The following is a 13387-nucleotide window of genomic DNA, read 5'->3' as shown; positions in this document are numbered from 1 at the left end:
AAGCCACCCCTGCAGCCCACCCATGACCAGAAGCCTTGAAAACCCAATCTAGTAGGTTAAGATTGAACTTTTTATCCACCATGGCCTCTAAAGTTTTTTCAGAGACAATGATTTCCAAAATATAGAACTGTTGAGTAACTCTAGATTTTTATCTTATTTTTTGTATATACCATTGTATTAAAATGCACTTTGTTTGAGCAAGACCTGACAATACTATCTATTTAAAATCATTCAGTCTTTTCGTCATTCATATGTTACCAACATTAATGTAATTAGTCCCAGATAATTTTCAAAATATTAAGTTCTGTTAGACTATATCCTGATCTTTACAAATCTCTTGATGATGATGATGCCACATTTTCAGTGATTTCCACATATGTCCACTGCTATTCATTATTATTATCAAATAGGTTAAACTAAATATACAAACAGCTGTAATTTGAAAACTGAGTATTAGCTGCCATCTCTCATGGCAGGGCCTAGAATCACAGCTTCTTATGAACAACAGATTTATTTTTAAGTGTCTCATTATGTTTTTAGAAATTGAGTTTAAAGAGGGTGAAACACAGCACTTTGTGGAAGTTGAAGTTCTCTTTGATGGAGTAAGGGAGATGAGAGAAGCCTTCACTGTTCATCTGAAGCCTGATGAGAACATGGTTGCAGAAATACAGGTAACAAGCTCATGCAAGTCCTGAACAACAAAATCTGATAAACAGACTTCTTGTTTTCTGGATCATAGTTTTACATTTATTTTAAGATTTATTCGCACCATCTTGGCTTGTATCTTAAAAGACAAAGAGGATCATCTCAGCTGACATGGTAGCACCTACACCAAACGTTATGTTGCCAAGGCAATGGTGTTGATGGGACATAGAGTCAATGAAAGACTGAAGTCTTCAAGATATTACTCCACACACGTTCTCCTCACATAATCAGTCTTAGAAACTGATGTCCTCTTGGAAACACTCTCTGGCAATACAGTGTAACCTCTATGCTGTAAAAAGAGCAATTGGTGAAATGTAACTTTTGCTGTCAAAACCATGTTAATGTTATTCTTGTTGTGTGAGATGAAATAGCCACATATTCTTGGTTTTTTAACATTATAACATACATAATTTTAATTTAAACAGTATATTCCTCTGGTATAAAATGTTCTTGAGATTCTCTGGCTGCTTCATTAGTGTCATACCACATATAGTCTGACTATATATGAATACAATAATATAGCCAGACAGAACCTTTGCTGATGACAAAGACCATTTCCACCAGGTATTAAAGCACACAGTGCACACTGGGGTTCTACCAGCATGCTGAAGTGATTCAAGAAAGCTGGGACACAAGGCTAAAGATCTGGGATCTTCAGTGTACTGAGAAGAAAAAAATCATTTTACCTCTTCCTTTTGCACTCTGCAATGTACTTTGCAGTTCCTCAACCCTTTCTCAATAGCTCATCCAATTGAGGTTTTAGAACTTCTTTAGGAACAATGTTTCAAAGGCTAGACATATTCTGATCAAGGTCCAGCTTGAATCCCCTTGTTTATTTAATTTTCACAGAGAACTGTTTCTGTCTTTTCATTGTCAGACAGCCAAGGCCATTGTTTACATAGAAGAAATGAACAGCATGGCAGACGTCACTTTTCCCTCTGTCCCTCAAGTTGCATCTCTTTTGATATATGATGATATTTCTAGAGCCAAAGACAGAACCAGTCCTGTAGCTGGCTATCCTGTCATCTGTATCACAGTGAGTATCTCTGGGGAAAAAATGGAACAAAATCAGTATACAGATTTTGTGTGGTGGATTTTAGGCACCCAGTATTGATCAATATTGTGATGAGTCACATACGAGTTCAAGCTAGAACTGTCCTCAGAGCTAATCTGATTTGTTTGGATAATGAATCCATATTCAGGAGACAAAAAACATAGAAAGATGTTTCATTTGTTCATCACTGAGAACAGTTTGATACTCACACTATGTCTATGTATGACCTTACTATTTCCTGCATTATCTTGCCTTAATTTGCAGAGTTAAAATCACTGGAGATAACAGATGAGCCATTGTTTTCAATGAGTGCCACAAACTGAAAAATGAGTGCTGTTTGCTGAAGGCTTCTTTCATTGTAATTTTGCAACTGAAAAGTTTACATGAATATGCATATACATTGTGGAACATTTTTGTCCATCTGCATCTTCAGTTTGTTTCTCACACATATCTTATACACAGGAATTTGCCGTGTGTTGAATGGTTCTCTTAAGTCAAAAAAAAAAAATAAGAAGAAAAAGAAAATTTTGAAATACAAAGGATATTTGCAGAATTAGATCAAAGGAAGAAGTTCAAATTAAATCAGTATGTGGGAATGTAGTTTGTGCCTTCATAACTATGCCACATTTTCACCTATATATCATAATTTAAAATATTTTTTTTATTTCAATAAGCATAATTAGATATGCCTTTTAATCTACCCTAACAATGTTGAAAGCATTACTGTCAAAATAAGGTGATTTCTTAAGAGATTCACTGGGATCGTCAGTTCCATGTTGTTGAGTTTTGTGACTCCTGATAACTTAAAATTCCTTTGCCATGAAGCAAAGAAATTGCTAACATATCGGCCTTCTTCTGCAGGCTTGTAATCCTAAATATGAAGACTTTGACAAGACTGGTTCTATATGTGCCAGTGAGAACATCAATAATACTCTGACTCAGTACCGGTGGCTTGTAAGTGCACCCACTGGCCCTGATGGTGTGACCAGCCCCATGAAGGAGGTTGACTTTGATACCTTCTTCACGTCCTCTAAAATGATTACGCTCGACTCCATTTACTTTCAAGCTGGTTCTCGTGTCCAGTGTGCGGCTCGGGCTGTGAATTCAGATGGGAATGAAGGTCTTGAGCTTATGAGCCCTATTGTAACTATCAGCACATCAGAAGGTAAGACATCATCACCTCATGCAAAGTTCAGAGGTCTCTTTTCGATCCCAAATTCTGTCCTAACAAAATCTGATTACGTGATCAGGCATTTTAACATTACAGTCTCGGCTTTTCTTCTGTTGTTCATAGAGATGGTACAAAAACTCTCTTCACACAGCAAAGAATTGTATAAAGAAAATGTTTTCCATCTGTGCTAGTTCTCCGCATCTTTGAATAATAATCCACACTGCAAACTTGTATGTTCATGAGAACAGTATAAAATGTGCATTGGAATTAGTGAAACCTATCTTCTGTTGGCTTTTGAATTCAACTGTAGTAATGATGCAGTATAGGCTCAGCTCCTGTTGGACACTGGAAAATCCACATAGGGGTGGCATATGAGTGCCTAGCCAGAAGAAAACCCTCATTTGACATTCAGGCCTCGCCGGACATCTGAGAATCAGTGTCTTCCTTGACTAAGGACTAAAGCAAGTGGTGTCCAATAACAGGTTGTGGACAAAATTTTTTCATGGTTGAGGTATTCATAATATTCATCCGTCTTCTTTCTCTGCTACTCTCTTTGTCTCTCTCTGAATCTCTGACGCCTAACTAATATTGAACTGATGCTGTATTCTCTCAGCCATCAGCTACTGTAGTCTACCTCCTTTGCCTAGCCAACTCCTTTCATGAAACTCATACTGAGTATCATTATGAAACAAGAGATGAAGCACTGACATGCATATGCTATTTTGTTACAAAAATCACAGATAATATTTTTTACAGTATGATATGGAGAATGAGTAACATCAGCAACCAAGGTAAAGTGCAAAACGTATTTGATTACCCTTCTGCAGCCATTTTGCATTCTTTGTGTCATCTTTGCTGCTTTTGTAGCTACATTAACTGCTGCGGTTTATGTGAGATACATTACATGATTACATGATACATTACATGATATATTACTTCCAGTACCTGAGCTAACTTGCGATGTGGAAGGAAAGAAGTGCAATGATCAAAGCAACCTGCCAAAATCTTGAATATTTGCCACCTTGAGGATGCCTGACCTCCAGTATATAGACCAAATTCTCAAAAGTAAATCAGGTTGTGCAAAAAACTGCATTTAATCTCCTTAGCACATCTTACTTGCATTTGAGGAAAAAAAAAAACAACAAAAACCAACCACAAAACCATCAAACAATCAATCACGCAAAAAACAAATTAAAAGCTATCATCTGCAGAAAAAAAATGTTTTTCCTCCTGTCAGAAGTTTCCAACTGGGAGATGCTGAACCAGATGAGGTCCACCAGATCCATTAAGTCCTCCAAGAGGAGAACCCAGCCTTTTCTTTTCTTGTAATCCCTCAGAAATGAGCAAAGAGCAGAACAAGGACAAAGGGAACTGTTTAGATTTTCCATGTCTGCTAGTTTCTTACTTAATGTACTTTGTGATCTTTTGGCCATCACATGGCAAAATGCTGTGGTTCTTATAGCCAGAATGCAGACACATCTGCATTGAACTGTGCAACTACAAATTGCATATATCTCAGATCATATGATTACAAACCTAATTTTCTGGTTCTACAAACCAGGACTGGTATTGGAACACAGTGAACTAACACTAGAAAGGATTATCAAATTAGGTTATACATTCTCCTTTCTTGAAGAAATTCAAAATTGAAATGAACAAGTCCCTAAGGAACTTGATCTGACTTTGAAGCTGACTCTACTTTGAGCAGAGTATTTCCAGAGGTCCTTTGACACAATTATTCTAACTACATTTTTGTTGCTAATGGAACAGAAGGATCGTAAAGTTCTGTGAGGGCATGTAGGTGCCTATCCTAATCCAGTGCCAAAAACTACTGAACACTGGTCAGGTATTTTTCATAAAGCTTTGTATGTGCTTAAGAGGGTGAGAGGAATTAACACCTCTGTAGACCACTGTAAGAAAGTATGACACTTGACACCAACTTTACAAATATGGTTGACACGTGCAACTGAAAAGCTACAGATGGAGCATCACCACCTTGTTCTGAAAATGTGTCCTAGTTAATCGAGTACTGATTTTTATTTGAATCCTCTTTTGCATAAATTCCCATTCAGAATGGAAAATGCTGCTCAAAGTGTTTAGCTGTCATTCAAGAAAATTTTTGTTGTTTTGGAAACCTGTAGAGCGGGAAAAAAAATGCATCTAAAATAGTGCAAGGGAAAGTATAGGTTATTTTCTCTGGACATAAAAGTAAGGTTGCTTTCTCTTTTTTCCATTAGGTCTTTGTCAACCTCGTATATCAGGAGTAGTTGGAGCAGAACCATTCTCTGCCAAATTGCGCTATACTGGCCCAGAAGATCCTGATTATGCCAACCTCATCAAACTGACCGTCACAATGCCACATATTGATGGTATGAGAAAATTAGCTGTGAAGTTAGGAGAACTCATACAACATGTTGTTATTTGAGCTATTTTATTGGTCATATTGTTCTAAATAGACAAAATAATAATATGACCTTCTAACATGTGGGAACAGAGGAAAATGTTATGAATGAACAAGCACAGTTTGCAACAAGGTGGATGAAATACGGTATTGATACATAGTCTCTGATGTGAAGATTTAGTGTTTTCAGATTAATTGGGTAATTTACATAAATTAAGCTAGATGTACGCTTTGTGAAACTCCTTTGAAGTGCATGGAAATATCCCATTTAATTATTATGTGCTTCTGAAAAAGTCAAATGAAATTTTTATTATTGAAATATTGATGTGTTGAATATTATTATGATGTAATTTTAATATGTTTATAAATATTTTATTTGGCTGTGCATAGTATACAGACATAATTATTGTGGATAGCACTCATACACACTTAGCATATCAACTTTCTTTGAATTCTAAAGTGCAATACAAAATACAAAAACACTGGATAATATGCTTAATGTTTGACAAAGTTTGGCTAAATTAAGCAGCTCTGAAAACTGACATTTAGTGATAGTGCTATAAATTAATGTTTTTTAGGCATGCTGCCTGTTATTTCTACAAGAGAACTCTCCAACTTTGAGCTGACACTTAGTCCTGATGGAACTAGAGTTGGAAACCATAAATGCTCCAACCTGTTGGATTACACAGAAGTAAAAACCCATCATGGTTTTTTAACTGATGCTACCAAGAATCCAGATGTGGTTGGAGAGACCATTCCCTATCAATACAGCCCAACAATCAGAGGCTTCAATACCTTGCGCTTTTACCGCAATCTGAATCTGGAAGCCTGTTTATGGGAGTTTGTTAGTTATTATGACATGTCTGAGCTCCTCACAGATTGTGGAGGCACCATTGGGACAGATGGACAGGTATGAAACTATAACTTGATTTTGTACTGTATTCTTAAAGTATTTCCCTTATGAGGCACCTATGCTAGTAGAATTAAGTGGGTTTAGAATTAATTTAGTTGAAAAGTATTCTTTTTTTCTTAAAAAGAAATAGACTTCTCCTCAGGTTGGCTTATTTCTTAAAACTATCAATATCCATTAAATGCTAATAAGCTCTATGTGAAATCCTTGTCCAATTAAAATTAATGAGAATAATTTGGTTTGAATTAAATTTGCTACGATTTTCTCCCAGTACAGTTCTGGAGTATTTTAGGACAAACTAATCCCACTTTCACTGTATAATGAACCAATTTAATCTTTTCTTAGAATGAAAGCCTTCTGACATATTGCTTTTAGCCCATAGATAGTACTGGGCTATTTAGTATTAGTTGTGGTGTATCTTAAAAAACAGTTTTAAAATACTATGAAGGGACTTCTTGCCAATAACTATGGACTGCAGTGTCCTACCAGCTGCTTGACTCTGCTGATCTTTTGCTCACTGGGTAACAAGACCCATCAATGCAGACAGCACAGTGGTCTCACATTACCCATCAAAAAATTCCTTGGTCAGGAAGCAGAGAAACTGCCATATGGAGTGACTGAAGAACAGAGCTGTGAAAGTGGTTGGGGAGTTAAAAGAAGGAGATTGGAGAGATCTTCAGGTGTCTTTTGGAAAATGTTTTCTAGAAATGTGGAAGATAAACAGTGCAGGATTTCTTCTGGTGCAACCACAGTGAAATTAATCCCTGGGTCTTCCTTATGTTGTCACTATATAAGCCTGTCTGATCTCACTCAGGCTCTGAAGTACAAAGTCTGTAACTCTGAAGAGCAGTCTGTAATGTACAGAAAAACCTCTTTGGAGAGTAATCCTACAGGCTTGAAGAAAAACTGGAAATGCAGTATCTCATTTCCGAGAAATCTGCCCACAGGTACCTGACTTTCCTGGTGCACTAGGGTTCCTTGTTGAACCATAGTGAAAAGGATGAGGCTGCTTTGAGAAATGGCCATAATTTCTCTGCTTGTTTAACATTTTACCAGGGACCCACCTTCTATCAGACCTCAACAGACTTATATACACAAATTCTTATTTTGTTAGTCCCAAATGGCATAAGGCAGATGTGAAAAGTGTGTCGTTGCCCAAAGAAACATATGGGCATTTGCAACAACAAAGCTACTGTACTACTAAAAGCCTAGTTGCCAAGGGACATATAGATATCTAATCAGATAAACTGGTTTTTTTGTTGTTTTTGTTATACTTACACACCTGAAGTCCATTTTACTCCATGGATCAGCTCCCTTGCAGGTGATACAGTCAGTTTGCTGGAAAAGAAATTGCACCAGGATCTCTTTAGCCCTTGGTTAACTTGGTTAACATTCTGTCCCTCTTAACTAGAGATTATATACTCTGTAAAGCATAAGACCAGAACAGAATGGAGCTTCTGCCTTTAGATTAAAAGGCCTTGATGGATATGTCATCCCAGTGCTTTGTCATCAGTTCTGGTTCCTTGTCTGTTACAGAGACCAGTTCAAGGTCTCTGCCTTGTTGTTGGGAGCTCACTGTTCGTGCATCTGCTTGGGCTTGCCCCTCTGCTGCAAGCAGATCCTCCTACAGGTGCATTCCACTGAAACTATGAACCTGTCAGAGGGAAGGGGAAGGCATCCCAGTGTGGGATGTAAACGTTACACATTCCCACAAGATAAAAATGACAGGAATCTTTGCTGTTCCTAGAATGATTTCATTTCTTCAACTCATCATTCCTTTGGCTATCTCCTTTTACCCATGCAATATACAATGGTATATTCTTATTTCCCAGACAACACAATCATAAGCACACACAACTTCCAAGCAGCTGTAACTCTGATCCTGTGACCTATGCAAGCCAGTTCTACTTCAGTGAAAAGTAGGGAAGACTTGGTATGAATCCTTTCTATTTGAAATACTGTTGTGTCCTTTAGGGGGAAGGCTGAATATCTAGTTTAGACAAATGTGTATCTAAATAAAACCTATTTATGTCTATGTGCATATAAAGAGAGGAGAAAATATACACCATTCCAGTATTTTAGTAAATTAAAAGAACCCGTATATTCAGTTTAGGGGGACATGCATAAGTGGTAATGTGGCCAAGGAAGAGAGCTGTCCTTTCCTTCAGTTCCAGAAGTATTATGTACTTTATGTAAGATCTCTCATTTAAAAGCAGAGAGGGGTGAACATGAGCTGTGAGAGCCATGAAACTGCAGCTGAAGTCACCCTTTAGTGCCTTGTAGGTTATGGCTAAAAGGTTACAGTGTTTAAAGTGAAATATCAAGCTGAATTACTTCTAGCGGTGAAGCATTACCCCACAGCCAGTATGCACTTCACTGACCTCCCTGTTTTTCCCACCTCCATTTAATTCTTCTCCAGGTTTGGTCTTTATCTTCACATGACCCCTTCCAACTGAGAGGGGAGGCAGTCAGTGCCCTATCTCTGTGGTTGTCACCATTGTTGTTTTTTTCTCCTCCAGTGAACAATTAATAATCCTCCTCTGTGAGAGGAAAGCTGGCAGCTATGGTTTTCACCATTTTTTTAGCACACAAAGGAAGTTTAAATCCTATAATACAGACAGAACAGATAAATAACAAAAACATTCTTACCACATCCTCTGCTACCACTGCAAATTTAATATCTTGAATTTACCAAATACTTTGGCTAGATCTTTAGGCTCAAAATTTTGTTTTTTGACTCTAGTTCTCCAGTACCTGTACGGTCAAAGATAGCCAGGTTGATTCAGAGAGAGAGATTTCACAAAAGGATCTGGCAATATCTTACATAATGTGGACCTTCACTTTATGGGAACTCCTGCTATGGTAGGGTAAGAAGATGAACTTTAGTGAGCAAGAAGTGAGGTGGGAGACCTGCAGCTGGTGTGGTTCTTCTGGCATAACTCCTAGTGTTTACTGCAAGCTGCAGCTGTCTTAGTCAGTTCCCATGAACTCATGAACTGTCATAATACATACAGAGAAGGTCTTAGTTTTCTTTTTTTTTTCCTTTGAGGCCTTTTGATTGTGACCCATTCTCTTTCTCAATTATTCTGTGCATGAGCAAACCTTGTGTGAGTTAGTTGTAGCACTCCTTTCAGTGTACAGCTTGACGGTTTGTTCCTGGGGTCTGCCCACAACTGAAAAATCAGGCACTTATGTATCTAAATATGGATTTAGATGTGCAGCTGAAGGAACTTCTATTTAAAAATAAAGGCCTACTCCTCTTTAAAGTGAGCTAATTAATTTGGATTAGAATTCTGTCCTTGTTAAAGTTAAGGTCAGCTTTAATGATTAGCAGTTTTCTTTAAGAGAACCCGCAGTCACAGCCTGAAATTCAGTGTCTGCATTTGGATATATACAGGTCTTAAAAAGGGAAACTCGCCTACTTGAGAGCTGTCTTCCTGTGTACTTTCAAGTAACTAATAAAGGTTAGACTTTACTTCACGGGGACATTGTGTAAGTCAAGTACTACAGGCATCTCACATTCTCAAGATGCAGGTTCTAAAACAATGACAGATCTTCATGAAAGGAAGTTAAAAAATGAGACAATGGAAACAAAGCAAGTGACTGTCCTTTAAAAAAGTGTATATTGAAGTGTTGGCCTACACTTATTTGATAGAGTGTGAAGTATCATTTGATTTCATTTCCTACTGTTATACTTCATTTCCTCTTTGCTATAGTCAAGCAGTTTGGCATCTGAAGGCTTCTGTGTGGTTCTGGACAGGTATTTATTTATGGATATTGCTTTCCCTAGTTCCAGTCCATTGCCAGACTTGGAATAGGGAAGCAAGGCAATTACCATTCCAACAAATTTTATTAACAACTAGTTAATCAAGTCTTTTTCAGAAACAAGAAGGTGAAGAATGTGTATTAAAATACTTGAATGTACAGATTTATACCTTGAAACTACAGTAATTGAGTATAGCTGAGCAGTTTGCTTTTTCTCTTCAAAAACCAGTTATTTCTGGCCCAAAGTGAAAATGTCTGTCGTTCAGTAGGTTCAGTTCATATTTATGCTACACGTTACAGCACTGAATGTTTGAAAATCCCATCTGCAAACAGATTAAAATCACTAATGTACTGCTGCAGCTTATACAAGGCAGCTTGCAGAGGGTTTTTGTTACACAGAAACAGTATATTTCCAGCTTTAGTAGTTAGTAGTTCTAGTTTTACAGAAGTCATACTTTCAGGAGAAAACTAATCTCTTCTGAAAATCTCATTAGATCTTATAAAATGTAAATAAACAGAAATGTCTGTTTTCATATTTTTATATTCACTCTAGCCACCACAGTCAAGTATAAGAAAACCCTACGACTCATATTTCCTTGACATGCAACCTCACTAAGAGCCAAACATTTCTTCTGTAGCTGTAAACATGTGCATTTAGTAAGCTGTGAAGAAAAAGCTACTATAAAGTTAATGCACCAGCTGTGTAACAAAGTCAGAGGTTAAATTTTTTCAAGAAACTGGCATTTCAAGGCTGTATTGCATTTTCCTCTCCATTCAGACTTCTTTAAACAATGCTTTGCATTTCACCTGTGACCTGCCTGGCTGAGTTCCTTGTTGGGGCCAAATCTTAGGTTTGCCATATTGACATTCTGTATGCAATTAATTGATAGCATTGTTAAACTTGTGTGGCTCAAATTCACAGACATAGCAAGTAGACACAATAGAAAATGAGATGGCAATTTGGAGGACAAAAATAGAATTGTTTCAATGAAATATATAGTATAAAACATGAACTTGTGTTATTTCTAATGTCTAATTCTGATTTTATCAGTACTGTCAGTGTACATACACACTCACTGCCAAGTTCTGTCCTCTGGAAATGTAAGCCAGCTAAATAAAGCACACTATAAATGCAGCACAGAGGCCAAGCCCCAAACTCTTTACTGAAAATATTTTTTATTGTAAATATTCTCACTTGTTATGTGACAGATTCTCAAAATAATTATGTTTTTTACTTAATGAAGTTTGACAGTTTGATTTGAAAGAGGAACAAAAGAACACCTATAAAACTCCCATTAATACTTCCTAAGTCTTAAATGAGAATTTTCAGTATTCAAAACCGGATCTGATGCTCTGTGATAATTTATCTTGCAAAGAAAATGCATGAAACTCTACTTATAGCAATGTTGAGTATAAATCATGTTCTTTTCTCACACACATGAATTTTGAGGTGTGCTACTTGATGATTTGTTATCTACATTTTTCCAGATATTAACTGTAAGCGTCTGTTCCCTCCTTGGAACAGTTTTTGTCTTCTGTCTTCTCTAGTTCTCCAGGCCTGGCATTGTCACAGAGTAGCAGACACAATTTCCTCAGTTCAGCTGAGGTGTAGCTGTAGTTTGTATTTCTTTCCCGGTATCACAAGGCTAAAATTTACACCCACTTATTATGGTTTAAAATTGATGTTAGTGAATGTAATTTTGTCAATGCCACTGGTAAAATCTCCTGTGCATATATGATGTAGGCACATAATGCACCTGTTCTGTCTTCCCACAGCAGTTAAGCTGATCCTACATTTACAGAGCTCTAAGTTACCATTTTGGTCTCATCAGTGTCACATTGAGATATAGTATGAACAGCTGGCTGCTTTCAATAGGCTTTGCAGGCAGTGCTGGAAAAGAAAGATAATTCAATGGAAAGAATGTTTTCTCATGTTTGTCTAAACAATGTTATTAAGAGGACTAGAGAAGTAAGAGTCCTCCATCTGTGTAACACATTCCATTGATTCATTTGACGAGTGGGGGCAAGGAGGTGGCTGCTCACTTTGACACAGTTTTCCTCTGCAGTCAACTTCCTCTGTATTTTATTTTTATTGTATCAAAAGGTTCTTTCATATAGCATATCTTGAGATTTTTCTGCCTATGGAAGAGTAGATTTCCCCTTGTAGAAACAATAGGCCCTTAAAAGTTTTCATTTATTGTTAGAAGAGAGAAAATTATTTATTCAGTAATTCTCTATAAGTGTTGTAGGTTTGCCTCCACACCTGCAAATCCATGAGTGCATAAGGAAAGGTTTGTGTGCATAAAAACTCAATGAGCTTTTAGCAAGAACTCCTTCCTCTTCCCACATGCCAGGAATCACATGAGGGCAGCTATGCTGATGGAAGCACCTAGATGTACACAAATAAATTCCAGGCTGGGGCAAACAGCCCTGCTGTCTAGACATCTCTTGCAGATTTTACTAAAAGGAAAGAACCTTTTAAATTCTAGAGTCCTACAAATGGAGAGAGTTTCAGATTTTCCCATGAGTAATGGTAACGTACGTCAGAGGAGCAGTGTTTCCAGCAAACTTGTCCCAGAAGGGATCCTACTACTAGATTTCCACCAGTACAAATGCTCTGAGCTCGCTAGCACTAGGGTCCCATTGAATGGAGTCAAGAAAACTCTAAAATGTGTCTTAAAAACCTCATTAAGGGATTTCTTTATGTACAATATTCATGAAGACCTGATGATACCTTGTACTTGAAAATCAAGAAAAGCTTTGAAAGGAGGTTTTGTTTGGTTTTTTTTAATTGAGGTGGCATAAGATACTCAGCTAGAAGAGCTTTTGTGGATCCCCCTGTCCAGGCTACTGTTTTAGCTCTACATAATGTTGTTCAAACTCTAGTAAACTTAATCTAAAAACTAACCAGATTTCATGACCTCACTATTCCTGTTGAATGCCACCACATTGAAGGCTAGAAATTGTTCTGATTTCTAGCCTGTGTTTGTCATGGTCATCTCATGCCCGTTTGTTCCCATGTCAGCACCATCTTTCATCATCAGTAGCCCTTCTCCGCTGTTCGTCTCTTGATGTATATAGGCAGCATTCTTATTCCCTCTCAGCCTTTGTCGTGCTAGGCTTAACAACCTGACTATTTTAGACTCTTCTCATCAGATAGTTTTGCCATTCTGGTGATTATGTTGATTCCTTTTTGTACAATCTGCAATGCAAATTAGACTTTTTCAAGCATGGATGATCAAAGCTCTTCCAGATAAGCTCTCACTAGTGCTCTGTATAATGACATGCATGCTTCTAATTTCCACCTCATTCCTCAGTTTGTCTTAGGATCATAGCACATGCAGAAGGTAGGAAGATCATAGTTATGCTGTGATCAACTCA

The 13387-nt window shown here is 37.4% G+C and overlaps 1 protein-coding gene across 1 annotated transcript in view; it reads left to right on the top strand.

Annotated features, from left to right (window-relative positions):
- The window catches only part of FREM2 (FRAS1 related extracellular matrix 2), a 123533-nt gene that overhangs the window by 95454 nt on the left and 14692 nt on the right, over positions 1–13387 (top strand). Inside the window, exons 12-16 of the mRNA XM_064645815.1 lie at positions 541–671; positions 1583–1741; positions 2621–2924; positions 5168–5299; positions 5910–6241. Of these exons, the coding sequence (XP_064501885.1) occupies positions 541–671; positions 1583–1741; positions 2621–2924; positions 5168–5299; positions 5910–6241 (1058 nt within the window). The remainder of the gene's footprint in view (positions 1–540; positions 672–1582; positions 1742–2620; positions 2925–5167; positions 5300–5909; positions 6242–13387) is intronic.

Source organism: Pseudopipra pipra, chromosome 2 (genome assembly GCF_036250125.1).
Source record: "Pseudopipra pipra isolate bDixPip1 chromosome 2, bDixPip1.hap1, whole genome shotgun sequence".
NCBI lineage: Eukaryota > Metazoa > Chordata > Aves > Passeriformes > Pipridae > Pseudopipra > Pseudopipra pipra.
This window is presented reverse-complemented; position numbering and strand designations above follow the sequence as displayed.